The sequence below is a fragment of the Lethenteron reissneri genome, chromosome 5 (assembly GCF_015708825.2).
Source record: "Lethenteron reissneri isolate LAM-NWPU_2019-01 chromosome 5, ASM1570882v1, whole genome shotgun sequence".
Classification (NCBI taxonomy): domain Eukaryota; kingdom Metazoa; phylum Chordata; class Hyperoartia; order Petromyzontiformes; family Petromyzontidae; genus Lethenteron; species Lethenteron reissneri.
This window is the reverse complement of record NC_083783.1, coordinates 7,728,407-7,752,277: the sequence shown is the minus strand read 5'-3', so window position 1 is coordinate 7,752,277 and position 23,871 is coordinate 7,728,407. Positions and strand designations below refer to the sequence as shown.

Below are 23,871 nucleotides of genomic sequence, written 5' to 3'. Positions count from 1 at the left end.
GATGTGTGGCATCTCATTTTTTGCAAGAGCGACCCGGGTCACCAAAATGATAAGCGCTAAACAAATCATGTACCAGCGGGTGAAAAAGAAATCGAACCCAAAAAGAAACTCTATCACACGAGCAACGCAAATCGGCTCGGGCAGATTGCCTCCAGTTGATCACGGCACAAATTACAAAAATAAATAAGCTACAGAAACATTAACGTTCAACAGGTGCGGGTTGCCTCGGGGCACAAACTGGCGTTGGTTTTCAGAGCAAGTGCCCGCAGACTAAACGACGTTTATGTTTTCCCTCCGTGTTTGTGAATACAGCAGTGTTAGGGCCCACGAGTTGTTAAAGGACTTCATCACCTTGTTGAAGCACGGTGACTTATTACAACCGTGGCTGAGAGCTCATTATCATATTGAAGCGATGGTCTCTGTGGTTTTCCGCACGTGTACAACTTCACAACTGAGTGGAGCCGCGGTGCAGTGGTTAGCGCACTGCGTTACGAACCAGGCAAACCTCAAGTTTGATACCGGCCATGGCTAATATGAGTGGCGAGTGATTACCCGAACCGGTCCCAGCCCACCTCCTTTCACCAACCCACATGGACCGACATTGTGAAGTCATTCTTAACAACCCTCATGAGCAAGCAAGCGTGGAGAGGCCTTCATTCAGCAGTGGAATGACAGAAAAACGAAACGTTAAGATTTTATTAATCACAATGTCACATCTACAAAAGCTTACCTGCGTACCGATTTAACGGTATATTGCGATAACACTCGTCATTATTGGAAAAAAAATCATTCTTACCAATTTGGAGTGGGCACAAGCTGAAGGATTTGGGGTGTTCATCACTGTGATGAGGGCAGAAAAAAAATGGCGAAACAGAAAACAACACGGCTTCCTAAAAATTACGACTCCCATCTGCAAAAAAATAAATCAAACGTCCCGGGAATGGCTTGGCGTGCCGATGGTCCCTGCGCCAGTAGTGAAACTGCGGAGAACGCGAGATTTGAATGCACATCACGTTGCCCCCAAAGATATGTAAGTACAGCGCAGCCACCACTTCAGGGGCTAACCCAGCCGATCACAGGCGCTTTGAATTCAGCTCACACGGGTTCACACACGTGGCGCCTCGCTCATCTGTGCACGTTTTCTTCTTCTTCTCGGTCGTTTTTTTGCATCCCATTTCCCAGACGCACTTCTCTGGAAAGTAGACCAGGGTGGCAGCATTACATCCGAGTCGGGATCAGAATATTTATTTACACCAGAGGATTGGGACGGAGCTTTCAAAGCTTTTTTTTCACACGTGGACAGTACAGTCCTACGTGCCCATCATCAAGAACTGGGCCGAGACTGCGCGGAGCGGATGCGTTGGCAATCTCTTGCTGTGACCTCTCAGGGTCACGGTACGCCAACGTGAAACAAGGCCGAGGAGCCATCGGAGCCGCACACGGCTGCTCGCAACTGCTTCGCACGCGTCCGCACGGAGTTCTCCCATGGAGAGATACTGCGTCGGCTCGCCAGACACACGCTATCGACACGGACATTTAACGTCAAACGGGGATTAAGCCACGGTCGCGTTGCAATCAAACGTGCTTCGAGAGGAACGTTTCATCACGAGGGCTTTCCCACACTGTCACGAGAAAGGTAAGTGAGGCAGCGCATGACGGTCTCACTTAGAAATCGGACATCCGATTTTTAAATGGAATGTTTCAGTTAATGGAATTCAATGCTCCGGTTCGCTGAATTGCAGAAAAAATTAATTCAGCGAGCAGTGCAACCTGGCGATAACGTCCATTAACAACAGCGCATCCTGAGGTGGCTGGGTGGCGATGAGAGATCAGAGTGCTCTGCTGGAACCGTTCCTATACCTTGGTTTTGAATTGAGGTAGCCACCAGTGATTAAAATCAGGTTCTCAGTAACGAGTCGATAAGAGTCTCAGCCGGGTCACCAATAATTTCATGGACAAAATCATCACGTAAAAAATTAGGATCAGATTAATTCCAGCTCTGACAAAAAAAGCCACCGGTTTGACAGTCGTGCAATGGACGTCACTCTCTATAGCAGAAAGTACTGCTCCTCCATTGGAGTGTAAGATGAGAGGATCACTGGAAGGAATCTCACCGGTAGCTCTGGTGTATTCACTCGTGCGGGCCATTCTCTAACACGAAGGGTTCCACAGCTTTGCGAGGGATCTGAAGGGATGCTTCCTCTCATGACACGACGACACCGATATCACAATCTGGATAAAATTGGCAGTAAACAATAACAAAACACACCAACAAAACAACAGCAGAACCCAAGGTGACACCAAAAACTCTCAGGTTTCCGCGACTGCACGCCCCAACGCCCCTTGACCCCTCTGGCTCGGGCTGCTTGCAAGTGCGATCGCCGAGCGGAGAGCGCCCTCCCGGGCACGACAACATCCATCCGCTTACGCTCCGAGCCGAGCGCCCAAAGACAGCGCCGTACAACCCAGCTGTGTCACGACGGGTTCGATCCTCTTCGTTTTTTTAAATCTTTAATTGAACAAACAGCCCCGGGGTACAGAGCACGAGCGGGTAAGGGGAGAGAGTCGGGGTACAGATGTTCCGCGGACGACAAGCCCGAGGCCGGGTGATGGCTCACGGGGCAGGAGAAAGGAACGGTGGGTTGGGTTCTCTGCCCTACTCACGTAAGTGGGGTGTGGGAGGAGGGGGGGGGGGCAACGAGCTGAACAGCATTGTCACGACGAAACCCACCGCGGTTCCGAGGACAATCATCTCCGCCGAGCTTCCGTCTCGTAGGAGCAGCAAAAAAAAACACGCAAAACGAAAATTGTCACTTGTTGGAAAAACTGCAGCCGCCGCGCAAGCCAGGACAGCAAGTGCCAACGCCCCCCCCCCCCCCCCACGGCGTTCTACCGCATCCGGTCCGTGCTGAAGCACACATTAGCAGCTGGATATAAGCACACTGCATTTAATTTCAGTTCTGGTATAGGAAGACATCCTTGACATTGCACCGGTTAGGGAAAAGAGGCAAATGGCAACTTCTGTTAAGAGCACACTTTGGATGTAAGCACAGCTGCCCTTGGGGCCTATGGGCCTGTGCCTACACTGTAATTATTGACATGTTTAATTAGCGCAATGTATATCGGTCGCCCTATTTCCAGGGCAGCTTTGAAAACAATGTAATAATCAAGACGAATAGATTTTTCCAGAATTTTTTTCACGGGGCTCTTTTGAAATCGCACTGTAGCTGGCGGTAGTAGCTGCAAATAATCATAAAATACGACGCGTGCAACTCCCAAACCCCGACCAAATCGCGGTGATGTCTTCCCACCTTGCATTCAAAACGCGGTGAGAAACGCCCGTGGTGGAGGAGCGACGCGCAGCTCGCCGTTGACCGGCTGCCAACGGGTCCGCTCGAAAGAGGAAACGTCGTGCCGGTTGCGTTAAATTAAATGAGACGGAGGAGGCATTTCGTTGTTGAGACGCAGCGACGACGACAACAACACCAACCAAATCAAGCAAAGTGAATCGATGCGGCAACAAGAATACGGCCGCTACAATCTCATTGCTAAAAGGAGTGACGTCAGTACTGACACAAGGTGATCAATCCAACGTCGCAGCCTGGCCAGAACATTCAGTTTGGCCCATTGCTGAATATTCTCGTCGTTACGGCCTTTGCCTTTGACAAGATTTAATAATACCTTACAGCCCTTCATCAATCTACCGTTGGATAAAGGCCTCTTGCACACCGTGTCAGTCGTGGGGGAGCATACTTCACCACAATGCTCAGTGCGGGTTGGTAAAAGTGGTCCAATAACGGCTGCGGTAGCTGTGGCTGGGAATCGAACTTCAGTTTGCCAGGTTCGTGATGTACTGCGCTCAATGTATTGTGCAGGCATGAGCCCGACTGTGCGTGTATATGCGCATGTGTGTGTTAGCAGTGTAGAGTACGGGGGCTTCCATATTCACACGGTAGGGTGATCCAAATAAGAGTGCGTACTCAATGGAATGCTCGGTGTAAGTCTTTGCGTGTGCGTGCACGCTTGCAGTGTGGGGAGCCAAGTTTAGGTTTTGTGCGTTGCGCTATGAATCCCGAAACCCGCGTTCAATTCCCGTTCACAGCCAACACCGGTGAGGATTATCTGAATCAGTCCCCGGCCTCCCCTAGGTCAACTCAGCCTCAAATGAGTACCTGGTGCGGTGTGTAAACATCGCCACTAGGGGGACAAAGACACACGGGCGTGGTGCTGGCCACCTCGCGTGCCGTGCGGGCCTTCATTAGATGCTCGTTAGAAGCACTTGCCCCAACAGCCTGCTAAGGCTATACGGGGGATCTTTGTCTTTGCAGTAAAGCATGCGGTTCGCGCATTCTCCCAGGTTCACACATTACGGTGATTCAAACAAACGCGTGCTTAACGTACCACGTGTGAGTGTGTGTGTCCGCGCGCGCGCGAGTATTTACGTTTGTCCGCATGTCTTTGCGTGCCCGTGCGTTTGCCGCGTGCCACGTGCTGCTTCCGTTGTCCTCCCGTGTTCGTACGCGAGGGTGGTTCGAATAAAGGTGTGCATGAGCCTGTGCGCGAACGCGCGCGCGTGTGTTTTCGCGAGTGTTTGCGCGTGCGTTCTGCGTTTTGTGCGCATGGGTGGAACTTTCACAGTTATCCACACTTCCCACACGCACATCCCCCTCCCTCGGCCGTATCGGTTATCACCCGTCCCAGCATGGGAGCGGTTCCATGTGGGCAAAAAAAAACCCAAACCTAAAGGGGCGGGGGGGGGGGATCTGGCAAAATACAAAACCGTGATAAGCCAGAGTCGAGCGCAACCGGGCTGCTCACCGCAGCGCTCGCACGCTCTCAGAGGTCACGCGGCAGGATAACTGCCGCCCCCCCTCCCCTTCCGAAGAGCCCGTGCACAAACCGACGACGCGCAGAAACGTTCTCCGGAACACGTCGATGCATTTGCAGTTTCCCTGTTGAGCAACGGGGGGAACAATTTTGCTACTCGGCACCCAATGCTTCCGCTTTTCTCTTGGAGAGCAGAACCGTTCGAGGCGCTCCGAACATTCCCCCGTCCTGCCCCCCACGCTGCACTCGGCGGTGTTGGCAATCCTCGCTACCCTCCACGTCCAACCTCCGCTAAAGGAGTGGCACAAAACTGCAAAGCAGTCCCCCCCCCCACCCGCCCCTACCGCTGCCTCCAAGGCCACCACGCCTGAGTAATCTTTCGAATGGTTTCCTGTCTCCATTGAATTATGCTGTGTAAAAAGAAGCTTGAAACGCTGTGCTTATAAAAAAATAAATCCCAATTATTATTCAATAACGGCCGTCAGCACCGTGAACGTGGGGGAGCATGGTTAATCTTGTTACTAATGAACACTTGTCTTCGACGATGCCCACAAACACACAAGAGCAGCATTCAACATGAATTGCCGCCAATGCCCGAGTCAAGACGGGGATAACCCGGACGTTTCACTGCACGTGCAGGACGCACCGTAATTTCACACCAGCTCCATAAAAACACACAAATCACAAACGAGGGGGGGGGGGGGGGGGAGTGTCAAACAACTATTTTCTTCTTGTCAATCAGATTACGCAGAACCGACCGCAAGTGAAAATTAAAATGACAGAAGCAAAATCACCGTCGCGAAGAGACTCCGGGGACACGTCTTACCTTGTGATCAATGCCGGGGACAACGGTCGCCGCGCTAGTGCCGGCGACGAGCCACAGTCACGCTCGCCAGCCCGTGCGACAAACGCCGCCCGTCAACCGCAACAGAGGCAGCGCCAGCAGCAGCAGCAGCGACTGAACACGGAGAAGCAGCGCGAGTCCGGGGGACTTTAAGCATCACACGCTCTAAGCAGCTAATGACGAGGAGGAGCGTACCAAGTGGACAGCCCCACGGTGGGGACGCGGTGGTGAGCCAACCCTAGCGGCGACTCGTGAGAATCAAAAACTTCCCTCTCAACCCTCGACCGCCGCCCGTCCCCCTCTTCCTCCGACTCCTCCGCCCAACGCAGAGCGGACAATGGCAGCGGTTTTCCCGGGACAGGTGCTCGCACCTGCGCGAACATACCCACGCGTAGGAGGCTCTCGATGTAATTCTTTGAAGGTCTCCTTACCGCCGCGACGGCGACGTGCAGATTTGTTCCAGCTGTCACAGCTGCTGACAGCGGGGGGGGGGGGGGGGGGGGGGGAGCTAAACGCTACGCTGCACAGATTCGGCGTCTCATCCGCAAGCGGCAATTAGCGATGTGCCTCGGCAGCCCCATTATTGCAATTACCTCCAGCGCGTGAGCGGCAAACGTTGTGGATCTCGCTCGCTCGCTCTCGTGCCTTGCGTGCAAACGCGAGCTCCGAAAACACCGGCTCCCCATAGAGCATGCCCTGAGCGGCTGCCCCTTCTAGTGGCGGCGCGTTGGACTTGCAGAGTGCGTTACCGCAAAGCCCGATTAAATGCCGTGCGTTAAAGACACTCTGGATGCTGCCTTTGCGGAACCATTAGCACGATGCACTCGCAAATCTAGAGGTCGGCAGTTTGATTCCATCTCCTGCCGCGGCAGTTGAAACAAAAGTCCGGAGTGGTTTCTTTTTTATCCCCTCCCCCCGGCTCTGTCAACGAAGCAGTATGAAAAGGTTACTCGGCAGGCAGTTAGTCGATCGGAAGGTCGCGTGCGGTGGGGTGAAGTGTGGGCATTTCCCATCTCCTACGAAACGCCTGGCCAGCCTGAGTACGTTATTCCGATACACATTCTCGCGGGGGAATTCTCCCAAGCTCTCTCGAGCGGAAGGCACAACGGTTCGCAGCAAGCACGCGCAGAGCGGCATGAATATTGTGTACGAAAGCTGCAGAATTAGTATTTGATCGCGCGGAGCTTGTTAGCTCGGTTGAGCAAAACGGTAAAAAATTATTATTTCAGCAATTTGTTACGGCGGTTGTAGTTGGGTCGCCACTGCCGGACGGAACCATCGAGCACCACTCCTCCCCCCCACCCCGCTGGGCTCATTATCAATGGGCGAAACAACGCTGAAAGGGGTTTTACAAAGTGGTGAAAATAGTCGACCCATCCTAGCCGAGCTTCAAACGCTCGGGAACCCTGTAAGACGTCCCAACACCTTTGTCAAACGGCGAGGGCTATTCGAGACGGTGAACCCAGGCATCGCAAGTCTTTGACAGCGCCACTCACTGAAAAAAGACACGTTGCGACTGCAGTGCAAATGTAATTTTAGCAAAAATCCATTCAAATTTCAAATGCCTCACGGAGTGGGTTGGCCAGGTGGTTCAGAGGTCAGAGCGCCGAGAACCCTGGGTTTTAATCTGGGACAGCCGCGTGCGATTGGCCCGGCCTTCTCACGTGTGCCGAGTTACTTGTCTCATGCCGGTCAACCAACGAATGAACAAAAATAAACTGGCACGTGAAGTTTTGTCTTGCACTCACATTTGGCTACAATTTCGGCTCTCAAAATGATGAACGTTGAATTTACTCTCACGTGGCAGTGCCACCGCAGAGTACAGGATATGATAAAGTGCATTCGCAATTGTGTAAAGCATGAAGGTTTTCTTTTACTACAAAAAAGTCGAGTGAAAAATCTCTTCTGCGGTCATTATCACAGGAGGAGGCACCCTCCTTCACGCAGCTTTCAAATTAATCCTTCTTCTCCTTCTCCTCCTCGCGATGCGACACCGAGAGCACAATCTGAAAACAATTAAAATAAAGACAAAAACAAACCATCTACGAGTAAAGTGCCCCGACATGTGGCGGCTGAGAGCACCGAGCGGCGAATGGCCACTCCATCACTGGGACACTCCACCGGGATGCATGCGTGGCGAGCTGGCAGCCCTCTCTCTTCACCACCCACTGCTACCTTACCCCGCTGTTCAGGTAGCCAAGTTCGTCAGGTAGTCCCGCTGCTCAGGGAACGCCGCTGTTCAGGTTGCCAAGCTAGTCAGGTAGGCCCCACTATTCAATTAGCCCCAACTGAATTTCAATTTAAAGCTTTCATGACTGCAGGGATTCATCTTCTTGGTTCTTTCGGTAAAGTCACGTAGAAGGGAAATAATAAAATAATAAAAATAAAACTTAAAATACAATTCTCACAACGTTTCGGCCACAACGCAAGCAGCCGTCCTCAGGTGAAGAACAGGTCTGTCGGAAAGACAGCGTCTGCCAAGCCTGGTGATGTTCATTCAGACGCTGTCTTTCCGACAGACCTGCTCTCATTCAGACGCTGTCTTTCCGACAGACCTGTTCTTCACCTGACGACGGCTGCTTGCGTTGTGGCCGAAACGTCGTGAGAATTGTATTTTACTATGTTTATTTTTATTATTTTATTATTTCCCTTCTACGTGACTTTACTGATAGAACCAAGAAGAAGAAGCGTTTTATCGGCCACGATGCTCCCCGCCCTTCAAACGCTCCGACAAACGAATTAACAATCCACGCATCGTGTGTCCCTTACAATACACGTTAGCGTGAACTTTCAGTTCCGTATTTTTTTACTTTCTCGGCGGTTCATCAACGTTTCGGTTCGACAGACACCAGTCACACTTCTTATGTATTTTAAGAGTGCGAGTGCATGGCGCAAACGGACTGGGCTCCATAAATGTGCTGTGCGGTCCAGACAGATCTCCAAAATTTGGAGGACGCTGACAGCTGATGCCAAAGCCTTGCGCAATTGCGAGCCACGGTATGCGTGCAGAACACTTCATTCGCACCGTACGTAGCCAACCGTGATAATCGGGAGGTGCGGGAACAGATATTCTTACAGTCCTGCTCCTTTATCATTCATGGGACAAAAACTCGACCGCAGCCGGTGTTTATTTGGCCGCCAATTCCCCCTGGGTTCATGGTTCGTCTCTGGGGGGGGAGTTCTCTCTGGATTTCACCCATCTGGCGAGCGCCACTACCCAAAGGGGGCAGCTGCGTATTATTCTTAAGGCTTCGGTTACGCTTGCGCAGAGCCGAGACCAAGAAAAGAAAACCACGCAGCATCCTGCCCAAAATGCAGACAATCCACAGGCGACCCTCGCAAACGCTGAGCGAGGGAAGCAGGGAACGCTGCGGCGCGCGAATCGCACGTGCGGAGCGTTGACTCGCACGCTGTGCCCCGTGTTTAATGTGCAGCGCGCGTCGTATTGCGCGTGTGCGCACGCGTGCGTGGGCAGGGAGGTGTCGCAGTGGTTAGCGCTGCTGCGCTACAAACCCGGCGACTCGAGTTCGATTCCCGCTCACGGTCGACACCAATGACGATTATCTGAACCGGTCTTGTGCCTTCCCCTAGGTCGACTCAGCCTCAAATGAGTACCTGGCGCGACGTATAAACATTTCCACGAGGAGACTAAGGCAGGCCGGGCGTGGTGCTGGCCACCCACCTCCACGTGTGCCGTGCCGGCCTTCAGAAGTGCTCGCGAAAAGCACTTGCCCCAATAGTCTGTTAAGGCTATAGTATCTTTGTCTTTGTGTGCACGCGTGCGTCCGTTTCTTCGTCTCCAGTGAGCGTTGCGCTGATCGGGCGTGATACGCCATTGCACGTGTTGCCAGCCTCGAGAGGGGATTGTTTCAGCGTGCCAGTACGATCAGAAAAAAACATATTGCGTAAACGGTATCGTTGCGGATTTTAAACATACTTGTGGCTTACGTAAAGTATTCCAGGGCAGATGACGTTTAGTAAAATACTGTACAAAGTATGGGACATATATTATCATAGCATTGTTTTTTGTTTGCATGTTCACCACAAGTACGTGTGGTTAATGCAGACAGGATTCCTTGCAAAAGTATTCTGTTTTAGCACCTGTTTTATTGCCAGAAAGGGTAAAACCTATTGTTATACCGTACAATGTATCGCAGTGCGTGTAAAAAGCACATTCTATCCTATTCGATCGCACTTGTTCTCTGGTTGTAAATCGCGCTGTCAATTCACTGCTGGATGAAGGTCTCCCCCCATGCCATGCCAATCAAGGGGGGATTGTTTGACTATACTGCACCACGTTGGTCAGTGCGGGTTGGTGAAGGCGGGTGTTGTCTCGGAGCGGGTTCGGATATCGCCCCTCAACAGCGATGTCGTAACCGTCCTTTTCCTTCTCACTGGGATACGAAACGACCGAACACCGCCCCCCGACTTTAACCACTGTGCGTCCTGTGCGTACAACTGTGCGTATGCGGCGCACTTGCCCCGACAATCTGTTAACGTACCACACGGGGGACCTTTATCTCTGCGGGGGGGAGGTGGGGGGGGGGCTCATCCAGAGAATCGTGCACTGCAAAGGCCTTGCAGGCAGCGCTCACTTACAGGAGGGCGGGTGAGCCCTGCGATGGAGACCAATAAATTATGCACGTGTCTACGTGCACAAAATTCACGCGGAATAATGCACTGCGCCAATGCGGTCCATTGTGAATAAAATAGACATCAACTCGTGGGGAAGGGTCACAGAGATTTTCCCCGACAGATTTCACTCCCGCCCCCCCCTCTCCCCACCGCCGTCGGTGACGCAGTCAAGCGGCAGCACGTTCGCCGTTTGTTGCAGAAGTTCAAATCCGGAGGGCTGCCCTGCCTGGTGCCACGGTAGTTTGTATTAACCGTAAGATAACTGTTGCCGCGGTAGTGTGTATTAACCGCAAGATAACTGCGTGCCGTCAGCTTCCCAGTGGACGTTACAGATCCCCTGAAGTCATTCGAATTGGGGTAGGCCATCATGTGCCGGAGTTGAGATCCAAATTTGGCAAATGACATCGCACATTTTGACGAAATTGGGGGTGACACATGGCCTCATCGCCCCCGACTGTCAAACTGCTGCAGACCGTGTCTGTGACACGTACGTACGTGTCTGTGACACGTACGTACGTGTCTGTGACACGTACGTACGTGTCTGTGACACGTACGTACGTGTCTGTGACACGTACGTACGTGTCTGTGACACGTACGTACGTGTCTGTGACACGTACGTACGTGTCTGTGACACGTACGTACGTCTGCAGAACTTTTTTCCCACGGTACGTCGCGAACCATGCTAATTGGAGATGCGGTAGACATAGTGCCTTCCGATAGCCTTGCGCTATGAGAATTGTGCGAGTACCAAATGTACTAAACAATTAATATTCTTTGACAAGTCCACTGCTGGATGACGGCCTCACCACATCAGCTCTGTCATGGAGGTTGCTGCTGGACCACGCTTCAACACGCCGGCTCCAGTGCGGGTCATCAAGCGTGGCTTGGAATCAAATTCAGGTTGCTGGGGTCATCACCAATGCATCACCGCTGCAGTTCTAGCCCTGCCATAGGAATAAGGAATTTTCTGCGAGTGGCTAAGGGTTGTGTATATTTGTATACATGAGCATCGCCGACGCACTCATTGAGGTGGCAGAGCTGCGTGCAGCTCTCTCTTCAACTTTCGGGAACGGTTCAAAGACAGTACAAGCTGGTGCAATACTTGACTTGGATGTAAAGTGAATGCAGCAGCCCCAACTTCCACAGCGGGGTCTTTGCTACATCCGACCAATTTATCGATTTTAAAACCAGTCGCCGGGGGAACTCGGGGCGAGATAACCACATCAGCAAATGGGGTGGACAGGCACAGGTCCAGATGCATTCGTCCTTGGCTTATGTGCAAGGTGGACCAACTGCTCAATGTCAATGAAGAAGAAAAAAAACACCATGAGCGTTTTTCCTCCATTGACCAAACGGTACAATATGGAGCCATCATCACCACCACCAGACATTGCATATCCCGCTGCTGGGTAAAGGCCTCCCCTGTGATGTTGCCAATGACCATGAACCCACGATCCATCCCGCTTCTGCATACGAGCTGATCTTATCGCTCCATCTCCCCGCGGTGGTTGAGATCTCAGGAGCGTTCGCTTCTTTGGCCCCCGCTCGGTCGCCAATCTCGTCCATTGGACATCATCCCTAGGCCCAAGCCAACTCCTCTCAAGTCAAATTGACGTCTCAAATGTTATGTTATTCACCGATGCACGGGTTCCTCATTGTATTTCAAGTCTCATTCCAAGCGTGGCCTGCCCTCCACGCTTCTTGAACACACACACACAGCGTTCATTATATATTTTGTTTGTCAGCATCCATGTTTCTGATCCACACGTCACAGTAGGTACTTTTAAACGATTGAAAAACCTTGCCTCTCATAGGGACATTCGCATATTGCGTATCATAATTCACATTTTCAAAAGCAATTCTCCCTGCTCTCACTCACCTCTTGATTTTATCGTCTTGATTCTGGCCCCCCTTTAATAGCCGACCTCAGGTGAATACACTCTGACGTGTTGTCAAGCGGGGTCCCTATATTTCACCTTATCTCAGGATGACGCGCAGCTACGGGAGACGTGCACGTTGAGGGCAAGACTGGGTCAAACGAGGTCTTTTCTTTTTCAGAGAGATGGGGTGAAAAAAAAGAGACAACGGTATAACAGGCGAAAGAAAGAGAGGAATATATTTGGGCCTAGGATGTGCACAGGGTAAACACGTCCGCAGCGCTGAACAGCCACGGGGGTGAGACAACAAACCCGTGACAACACCGGCCACGCAGACTCACCGCTTGGGACGTCGCCCCTCCATCTGGCGGCCTACCAAGACAGGCTCCATCCACAGCATCGTCTCCACAGCTGCCAGCCCCTGCCGCCGACACACACACACACACAGCTTGTGGGCAAAGCTGATGCCAGGGTGCGCTCTGCCAAGCGAGCGATCCATGCGGGCATCCAAGAGCGGGGGTTGCCACCTGTCCTGATTTTGCCAGGAAAGTTTGAGACAGTCGCTGTCCTGGGAAATCTGTACAAGTCTCGGTTTTTTGTTCGTTGCGTAATAATACGCCACCCGGATTTATAAGATGCACCACAAACTCATGCCCGGTGTCAATAAAGTGACACGAATGTTGGTCACAAACCTACCACAACCATTTGCTTAAAACCACATGGGAAAACAGTGTAGCTCTCCAATACCACGATATCATTCATCACGATATTTCCAGCATGGTGTGCACTTCGATCGGTAGCAATGCTATACGATGAGCAGCACTTGCTCACTTGGACGGCCACGTGGTTATCACGCCACAGGCTCCAGTGCTCTTCCCTGATGTGTGGAATTAGGCGTGACATAGCGTGACAACCGATGCAGGCCTAAGTGCACTTTCCCAAGGATAGCGTAACCCTATGCTCCCAGAACTGTGTCCAGAGTATGGATGGCGGGCAAAGGGAAATGACGAGAGGTGAGAGACGCGATGCAGAAAGCGGGCCCCAACGACAACTTGCAATAATTATTCGTGCCCTCCCTCCCTCCCGGTAATCCCATCTCCCACTCTACGGAGGCGCATGCAGGTAGAATTAATGTTTCAACGGAATATTGAGGAGCTCAGATCTGCGAGATATAAAAGAGGAGATTTTGTTTCATCAAGTCAGCCCTGTGTCATAATTGCTGCCAACAAAGACAAATATCCCCCGTATAAACTTAACAGACTGTAGGGGCAAGTGCTATTAGCGAGCACCTATGAAGGCCGGGACGGTACACGAGGGGGTGGGTGGCCAGCACCATGCCTCGCCCAGTGACGATGTTTACACGTCGAAACCAGGTACTAATTTGAGGCTGAGTCGACCTAGGGGAGGCCTAGGACCGGTTCAGATAATCGTCACTGGCATCGGCCGTGAGCGGGAATCGAACCCGGATCGCCGGGTTCGTAGCGCAGCGCGCTAACCGCTACACTCCCCACGTAATCGCTGCATACGCGCACACACGCACGACTGGTCTGCGTGCTGCCAATGAAAATCCGAGAGAATAAATCCCGCACAATGAAGCCACCCTTGTGCGCGTTTCTTTGCACCCGACACATGCACAATGAAGGGCGGTGGGGCATCTGCAGCGCGCGGGGCAGTAAGTGGGGGTTATTCGGCACCAAAGGAGCCACTGCGCTGGCCAACACCACAGCACACGCGGCGTTTCAGTCACAGCGTCGCTCCCCCGTCCCCCGCCTGCGTCTCCGCTAATCCCGACGGGGACACAGCTGCTCCGGGGGAATCGGGCTCACTGTTCAAATTATTTCAAGTGCCTCGATTTGAGCGTGCCTCTATTGAGAACCCCGTAATGGAGCCACCGCTCTCCAGCACACAAAGCATCCAATGCAGAATCACTCCCTTTTTTTTGTAAAAAAAAAAAACATTCTTTGTTGTTGTGGGGCTCGGGCAAAAGTGTTTTTTGTAAAATTAATAAACCCCTTCCCTATTGAAAACTCCGCTAACAAACAAAAAAAAAGATTTTCTGGCAAGACTGTGCCGAAGACGTTGGTTGCAAAAAAAGCTTAAGTAAGATAGCAGGTGCACACATGGCTTGAGGAGACGTTAAAACGCTGGGTACAAACCATTAGACTTAAACAGAGAATGGCCTGACGACGACATCACAAGAGATTGGGGCCAGAAATATGTGGCCACGACTTGAGCATATTGACAACAAGACCGAGGAAAGTGGGAACAAATCACAGTGTGCGGTGGACACCTACAGGGCTATCTGCCCATGGATCGTGATGATGATGTTTGACGATGACACACCATTGGGAAATTCCCCAAAATACAAAAACCACAATAATTTTCGCAATTTGGCTCGCTCACTCACTCGCTCACCCACTCACCCAGCCACTCGCTCACTCGCTCGCTCACCCACTCACTCGCTCGCTCGCTCACCCCCTCACCCACTCACTTGCTCGCTCGCTCACCCCCTCACTCGCTCGCTCACCCCCTCACTCGCTCGCTCGCTCACCCCCTCACTCGCTCGCTCGCTCACCCCCTCACTCGCTCGCTCGCTCACCCCCTCACTCGCTCGCTCACCCCCTCACTCGCTCGCTCGCTCACCCCCTCACTCGCTCGCTCACCCACTCACTCACTCACCCGCTCACTCGCTCACTCACTCACTCACTCGCGTTGAGCAATATGGAGTGTGCCAGATTGAAATGACATCTCTTGAGTGATTCCATTGCCCCCGGGACAACGAGGAAGTACACAGGGATATTTTCTTTTTAAAATCACGACCTTTCATCAACTCGCACTGCCCAGAGTGGCGCAGTGTGGTCAAACAACACCCATGACCGACATTGGCGTGGTAAAGCCCTCATCGAGCGGCGGATTGATAGATATATAAATTACGATTCAAAATTATTATTCATGAACACTGAAAATGCGTGCAACGTAGCCGTGCGGCCCTTTTGTCAATCCACTGCTGGATAAGAACCTCCCCACGATGCACGGATCACGGGGGTTATTTGACCATACTTCACCACGCTCATCAGTACGGTTTATCTTCTTGGTTCTTTCGGTAAAGTCACGTAGAAGGGAAGTAATAAAATAATAAAAATAAAACATAATAAAACAATTCTCACGACGTTGCGGCCACAACGCAAGCCACAACGCAAGCAGCCATCCTCACCTGAGGACGGCTGCTTGCGTTGTGGCCGAAACGTCGTGAGAATTGTTTTATTATGTTTTATTTTTATTATTTTATTACTTCCCTTCTACGTGACTTTACCGAAAGAACCAAGAAGATGAATCCCTGCAGTCACGAAAGCTTTAAATCGAAACAGTACGGTTTAGTGAAGGCAGGTGGAGGGAGCACAGATGTGGAAGCAAAGAGGAACAGTACTTGATTTAAAGCTTTCGTGACTACAGGGATTCATATTCTTGTTTTTTTATTATTTTATATTAATATTATGTTATTATTTCCCTTCTACGTGACTTTTTTTTTTACCTAGGGGAGGCCCAGAATAGGAACAGTACTGCCCACTACACAGAACTTACAGCCCTACGACAACCTGTTTGCGCATGGTGGGTCGCGCATACAAGCGCTATCCGGATTCAACACTGCTTAGCTTCCGTGAGCTGACGAGATGGGTGCATTCCGGGTGATATGGGCACGGGAAAAATTCAGGCCACCTAAAATGCGGCGTGACATTATGGGTCAAAAAAGAGGCACGCCATCGATCAATGTCCAACGCATATGCTGGAACATATGGTCACTGAAAACGGAGGGTGGTTCTAGGAGCTTCAACCGGTGAACAAATGTACATGTGCTTTAATCAAAACTGCATTGATTTCCCCTGACATCAATCGGGCATCGAATTATACACACACACGTTTCGAGTTATGTGACAGCCACAGCCAAGATCAAAGGTGAAAGTCAAGATTCATGCCTAATGCACTTTTCAAGCCGCCATTCTATTGGCCGCGCGGCCCAAAAATCTGCATCGATCGCTCACCCGAGCGCGGGCCAATCACAGATAGGAAGGAAATAAACGAGACATCCGGGCTTGCCGACCCCGATTAGAATCTGCACTCCTCGGGTCCGGCCCAGAGAGGCATTAAGGATTCTCTGCGACACATTAGCCGCCACACACAACAGCATCATTAACTTGAGCTACGGCCTCAAAACAAAGTCGGCCTCTTTATGAAAAAGGGGGTGCGGGACAAGGCTGCTTACGCACGCGCTTGACCCCAGACTGTAACGAAGATGTGCAGGGCGCTGGAGCGCATCTGTGAACGTTCGAGGAGAGATGCTGTCTTACCGTCGACTGCAGAAGGGCTTGCATCACCCTTGGCCTGAACTTCAATTTTACTGTAGAACTGAAATAGGAAAGCGAACACAAAAGAAGAAGCCACACGAAAATTAGACCTTTTATCACATTTACAATAGCCCAGCCATTAAAACAAAATCAATACAATCTCACGGAACCGGGATGGTTATTTGCGAATCCAAGAAAAAAAAAGGTAGAAACTTTGTGGCATTATCAGAGCACTTTATCTGAAGAAGCAATGGGTAAGTATAGTTTTCATGACGCTTTGTCAATACAGAAGGACAAAGCTTTGACAAAAGTTGAGTTGCTCGACAAGACATTATTGGCAGCCCTGAAAATGCTACTGTCACTGAGGACCATGATGCTGGCATTGTGCGCCAGTGTAACCCCTTGCAAGCACAGCTCTCCGAAAAGCCTGATGATGCCAAATCGGTTTGGCCTTAATGCATTATGCAGAACACAATCAGCGGTTCCAATGGTCGTCTTGTCTTGGGTCACCGTCGAAATTAATTTTAGCAAATGTGACTGACTGGGAGCAGCAGTGATACGGAAGAGATGGGCAACTGTGGACAACGGTTTTTGTGTGTTATGTGAAATGTATGGTTTTCTGGTCTTCACTCTCTTTCTGTTATGATGGGTTTCTCTCGTCATTTGCATATTGGGCAAAGTCACCAGCTGATGCACGCCACGTGTGTACACACAAGCTTGTTTGTACAGACACGTTCACGGTGCATTTAACCTTCCCTCTTAACAGTTTCCTAACATTGTGTGTGCACATTTGTATATATGTATGCACTGCCGTGACGGATTACATCACACACACCGCACGCAGCTGGAATCCCAGCAAAGGATAACATCAGTGATTAGCGAAATCCGAACCTATCCTGAACCTTCACTACATCGACTCAATCTGTTGCGATGTCTAAATATCAGTACTGGACAAAGGTGGCAAAAAGAGTGTACTGGCTACACATTGCTGCCGATCAGACATGGTTAAGAAAATAGTCGACTGCTATTCCACCAAAGTAGCTTGGAATAGTCAATTGGCATGCTGGGGTAAAATGCGAGTACTCCCACATTCTCCAAGACTTCTGGCCAGCAGGCAAAGTGACCCCTTAGAGGCGCTCTCCAGACCTCCCTCTGGTACAAGCCCTTCTCTGCCAGCAGTGGCGTTGAGCGAGCGACTGCGGCAAGGCTGTGCCGTCAAGTTGAAAATCTCGCTTAAACTGGCTGACAACGGGGCTGGCGCACTCCGTACTTGGATGCAAATCTCGGCGAAGACGGCGCGCAATGGCGCATCGGTCTATAACCCTCGCGGTCCCTGCGGCCCTGTTGCCGTTAAGAGAAGTGCGCAAATGGCAGCCCACGACGCGGGACGTGGCTGGCAGGCGCAATTCCCGGACGGCGCTTTTAGCGAGCGAATCTCCCCCAAGCAAAGCGAGCGAAGATGCCTGCAGGTGAACACGTCAGGGAGAACCGGGGAGTGGCCGAGCGGGAGTTTACCTCGTGCAGGATGCAATCGTCTGGATCGGGGTAGAAGGCGTTCCCGTCCTCGGAGCGCATGCACAGGGTGTGTCGAGACGGGTCCAGCCCCTTTTTCTGCGCACGCCCGCAAAAGCAAAGCGCGACGAAACAGAGGGACGGCATGAGCGACGAGCAGCGATGAGCAGCGCGCTGGCGTGGCGACACATAGTCTTGCGCGGGCGGGCGGGAACGCTCCTTGGCGGCAAGTGGTGCCGCTCACAAAAGCTCAAGGGCCTGCTCACTAGCATAGTCCCTTGTACACGCCACGCATGTCAGTGCTCATGTCGCGAACGCGATCGGTGACGATGATATTTTTCGGTAAAGAGTTTTCTTTGTTGTCTTGGTCAACGACGGACGACTCTCAAGTGGATGAAAATCTCCAAGCATTGCGATTGATGATGACCACCCACCAGAGACGAGCGTACGACTGACTACGATGAAAACGAAAAAAAATGAAGATATGGACCAAAAAACTATAGCAACATTATTACAAGCCGAAGTGCGCAGAGGAGGATAAAAAAATACATCGTCATTGACTAAATGTGTATATGGACAGATTACCAGAGTTCACAGATTTGCGAGGAGGTTGGGCGGGGGGAGGGAATTGAACAACCCTCACAACAACATTTAAGAGTGGGGTTCTTCGAGCCTCTCTGCTCGTTCCATGCCGGCCAGACATCCTCGAGGAGGAGGAAGTCGCCACACTTTACCCCAATACACGCGACCTTGCAAGACGGAGCAACTACGGTGTACCCGTTTGTTCTGTTGGGTGGACAAAGGTTGGAAGGGGGGGCAATTTTTTTTAAAAATGTGCCCATTGTATCTAGTGCCATGCCGGGCGGTTGATTGGACCAGTGATCTTTTGATAGCGAGCCCGATGTGCTAATCATTACAGGCAGCCTCGCTGAAGCTGTAATGAATTCGGGAATGACAGCGACTCCCCCCCCCACCCCCGACTGTGCTCGGCATGATTAAAAATCCCCCGGTTAATCACACTGTTTCTGATAATGAAATTCTGCCCTAGTTTTTTGTCAAGAGACATTTGTCCCGATTACTGTCGTACTTATGTTAAAAAAAAAATCGCATGCAATTTCTCACTTACATACGAGGACAGCACCTCTGTTCTGCACATCACAGCTTTAAATCCGCGTGTTTCAACAATCCGAGTGATATGCGTTCAGTTACCACATTTCAAAACAACTTGCAGGCTGACACGCGTCGCAGCAAGCATTCCCACAAACATGATGGCCCAGTGATAGCAACGCGGTTTATGAAAATTCTTTCATTTGCGTTCCACCTTATCTTTCAACAAAGTGCTGCGTTCGCTTACTTACGCTTCAAAACAACTGACAGACAGACAAGCGTCGCACCGAGCATTCCCACACAAACAAATTTAACAGAAGGGGCTTAAGCCCCAAGGAGAGCCCTCACACGGAGCTGTAATGAGTTGGGCCCTGTGCTTGGGATGTTTGCCCAATTCCTCAACAGGCATTTTTCTGGTCTGGGAGCAAACTTGAGCAACTGGGGTAGAAAAAAATAACCACTCAGTGGTTATTATGTCTCCCCGACAGACCTGGTCTTCACCTGAGGATGGCTGCTTGCGTTGTGGCCGAAACGTCGTGAGAATGATTTTATTATGTTTTGTTTTTATTGTTTTATTATTTCCCTTCTACGTGACTTTACCGAAAGAACCAAGAAGATGAATCCCTGCAGTCACGAAAGCTTTAAATCGAAATTTAACCACTCAGTACTCTGAAAAACAACCAGCAACCTCTTTCAGCTGTAACGCCATACATATGTCTAGGAACAATGCTGACGTTTTAGGGGGAGTAGGGGACGGGCATGTAGCCATGGGGCACCATGGATGCCCGTTCAATGCGGAAGGACAGCAAATAATAATAAAAATATCCTTTATTTAAGACACACTCAGGAGTCCTGCATTGGGATGTTTGGCCATAACCACTCATACCCCATGCATATACAAAGTAATGACACTCGTGGTAAAATCAAAATCCCATTGTTGCCACTGCAATCACTGGACCACCATGCAGCCCAAGACAGCAACACCTGGTCTTCCTGGGCAGTCTCCCAAGCAAGCACTCAGCAGACTCAACCCTGGTTATATTCTGTGATTCGACGCGATTACGAGAACAGGCTGTGTAAGGGACTTTTCCCTCTGTCCTAAGGGTTGGTTTGAGGGCGAATAGCTGCTTCCCCTGCCCGCTCCGCTCCCACGCTCATGACCCGCAGTTGGCTTATGTGGTGGTGGTGGTGGGGACGCGTGCCGCGCAGTGCCACTCGGCGTAGATCCCGGGAGCACGCTTTTGGTTACGGGTTATTCGGCCGCGGCACGAACCTTGCAGGCGGTGAGCAGCACGTCGTGGTTGCGGTAGAGCGGCAGCACTAGGATGCTGACGACGGTGCCGCCGCCGCCGCCACCGCCACCGTCACCGGGCAGCGACACCTCCTCCCACGTGCCCAGGTCGTGGCGGCAGAGTGCGCCGTCCAGCGACGGGCTGCAGCCGCTGCGCCGCTCCGAGGGCTCCCCGTCCGCCCAATCCTCCGCGTCGTCACGAGCCTGAAACCACGGGCGCGCTTGTGGCAACTGCGGGAGCAGTGGGCGACCTCTAACCTTAACTCTATAGAGCAGGGGCGGGTAACCGAAGGCAACCTGGACCGGATATGGCCACTAGTTTATATCATAAGGCCCACCACCACTTGAGGCATAACACTTCGCAACGGCCTGCAAACGATATTTATCCATTCACTGCAAGGATGAAGATGCAAGTAAAAAGAATAAAAAGCTCTAATCTTAGAGAAGCGCATACAAACACGAGTTCGAAGTGTCGTTAATTTAAAAAGTATTCTAAAATTACAATCAGGAACTCCGTCATAATGCTCTAGTTATGTCCCTGGGTTGATGTTGTCTTGAACAGTAAGGGAGTGACTTGAGTTCCATAGAGTTCCATAGCTACACACCTGCCATAACACTGAAGTCAAAGTTTTCTTGATCGAAGCTTCAAACGTACGTAGGACAGCTTGGCACTTTCGTGAAGGGGCTTATAAGAATAGCATCGCCTGCAGCCTCACGGGTGATGGCAGCGGAGGAGGGCGTTATAAGCCGGTATAATAATACTTAAGATTTAGAGCCCCGTGTCAACGCACTGATGGATGCTGCCCTGCTGACGCAGTGCCAATTCAGGTGGATAGTTTGACCATACTTCACCACATTGGACAGTGCAGGTTGATAAAGGTCGGGGGCGGGGGGGGGGAGATGTCCAGGATTGGTTTGGGTATCATGTGCCACCGATGTTAGCCGTGGCTGGGAACCGATCTCGGGTGTGCTCACAGCGCAGTGCGCTAACCACTGCGTCACCGCTCTCCCCATATGCTGGTAGATTGCATGACATTTAGCCTAAATGTCTCCCGGGTAGTCGTGGAGGTGGGCAGGAGGGGGCGACTGACAAAATCAACCAATCGACAACACCCACATCTATCTGCCTGCGGGCCAGGGAAGATAGGTAATGACACACATATTTTAAGTGATTAACGACAAGAATTTCCATTATTCAAACACTTTACGATTCGTGTCCTCGGGTTTTCATTTAATGGATGATTTTTAAACATTACCTCCATTTATACAACCACATTCAGGAGCTAACATTACAATGTATAATATTAACATCTCTCAAGGTCCAAAAATGCAATCATTTTATCGTCTCCAGACTGGATTATTGCAGCAAGAGAAGGACCATGGAACCCAGAAGTTGCTTGACCGGTGCGCCTGTGAGTGCACAGCCCTTCCCAGCTTGCCTTTCAGCCAGGCCAGAACGGAACCCGTGTGTGCATGAATCAATCTCAACGCAGGAAATTAAATTCTGTTCACTGCCCAGCAATCATAACAACAATAGCTGGCAGCGGCTTTCATGAATAATAAACTAAATGGTAATCACACACACGCACACACGCACGCATACTTCATGGCCACGCGGTTGCACTTCATCCATAACAATTCGAATTGAATGAATAATCTTTATCGTGAGGCTACATTACCCCAGTACTCGGATCCCTTCGCCAGAAACATCTTCACTGCCTATCTCTCTCCTCTCACCGCACTCCACTCCCCTTTATACAGCCTCTGCTCCAGCAACCAAGGCATTCTGTCGAAGACCCAAGTCAACCTTTGCTCGGTGGAAGATCACTCAATGCCTAAACAGGTGTTATGGGGCCTGCGGTCACTTGTTGTGGGCTGCAGAGGGCAGTGAAGCAAAATCCATAAATTCACCAACCCACACTGGCCAGTTGTGTCTAAACAAATAACGCAGTGAGAAACGGTGTCAGGAGGCTATCATCCAGCAGTGGACTGATAAAGGGCTGCATGTGTCCATTCTGATTCTAGTCGTCCAGCAGCAACAGCGCTCCACCATTGGCGATCATGCACCGTATATTGCTTGCATTTCCACATCACACGTGCGTGCACTGCTATAATTGGCAGGATCACACGCACACGGCTTCCAAACAGAACTCACCTCGGCATTCGCCCCGTACGAAATCTGGGACGTCACCCCGTCGTCCCTGAAGATCTGCAGGAAAGATCAATGCCACCTTATGTAGCTTGTTGCTAGACAATGCCAAACAAGCAAATGTCAAAACACACGATGACATTGCAAGGGAAACCACACTGCTGGCTTCAGATTAGCCCCTTCGATGATACTTATTGCAGCGCAGGAGTACAGCCAGCATTATAATCCACATCTGGACAACACAGCAAGCTCCGGTATAAAGAGAACGCCTCTGAATGTGGTCCAAGCGTGGAAAAAAAAAACTCCACTTTGATTAGCAGAATGAATTCTTCTCGTGCCCACAAAGTCCATGCTAACCACATTGGAATTCACATTGTTTCCTCGGCAATTTAAAGGGAGGAAGGGGATTGTGCCATGGTGAAATGGTTAGCACACTGAGGCTTGAAATCCTAGAGGTTGCCGCTTCGATTCCATCTCCCTGCGCAGCAGTTGAAACACCGAGATAAGCTTTTGAAATCCCCCCCCCCGTCCATGTCCACCCAGGAGTAATAAATGGGCACACAAAAGTGAGTTGTATTGGCAGGTCGCGTGTGATGGAGTATCATGTGGGAGATCCCACATCTTCTAAGACATCTGGCCAGCATGGAAGAGCAGGCCAATTAGCCTCTAGAGGGCCTCTCTAGATCTCCCTCGAGTGGAGGCCCTTCCGCCAACAGGAGCGCGAGCGAGGAATTTCAGGGTCCACACCTTTATCTTTGAATAAATATCTCGTATTCAGTAGATCTACAATACGGTTGTGTGAAGCTTGGTTAATGCGAAAAATAGGATTTTACTACTGGTCTGGATAAGAGCCTACGCTAAGCGAATTACAAAATTAGCTCCGACTTCATCTTTTGGAGCCATTCTCATCACTGCTCGCTGCAAGAATTCTAAGCAAAACATTTCACCTCTTCAGGACCGTTCCAATTCGACCTCGCTCTCCGCCCTCAACCTGCCCTTGAAACCCCCTCCCTCCGCTCACCCCCATCCTCATCACTCCTCCAGATAGAAGCCACCGCTAATAATAATGCTGGGCCTGGTGCCCGAGGCTCCATCCAGGCGGAGGAGGAAGGTACCTGCGAGGCTCTGGGTCGCTCCTTGCCGGGCTTCTTGCCGGAGCCATCGAGGCCGCGCAGCGACGCGAACACGCTCTTCTTCTTGCTCAGCCCCCGCGAGAATGTGCGCTTCCTAAAGCCCGTCTCCTCCCGCGCGCACACCTGCACGGCGGAACACGCGGAGACACGCCG

General features: G+C 51.1%; 1 protein-coding gene across 4 annotated transcripts in view; it reads right to left on the bottom strand.

Annotated features, from left to right (window-relative positions):
- The window catches only part of LOC133352006 (rho guanine nucleotide exchange factor TIAM1-like), a 150,458-nt gene that overhangs the window by 34,957 nt on the left and 91,630 nt on the right, over positions 1–23,871 (bottom strand). For all 4 annotated transcript variants that reach the window (XM_061567711.1, XM_061567702.1, XM_061567691.1 and 1 more), the window contains 6 exons: positions 23,701–23,841; positions 22,592–22,645; positions 20,419–20,640; positions 18,042–18,137; positions 16,530–16,587; positions 12,525–12,604 (listed from right to left, as the gene is read on the bottom strand). In XM_061567711.1, the coding sequence (XP_061423695.1) occupies positions 12,525–12,604; positions 16,530–16,587; positions 18,042–18,137; positions 20,419–20,640; positions 22,592–22,645; positions 23,701–23,841 (651 nt within the window). The remainder of the gene's footprint in view (positions 1–12,524; positions 12,605–16,529; positions 16,588–18,041; positions 18,138–20,418; positions 20,641–22,591; positions 22,646–23,700; positions 23,842–23,871) is intronic.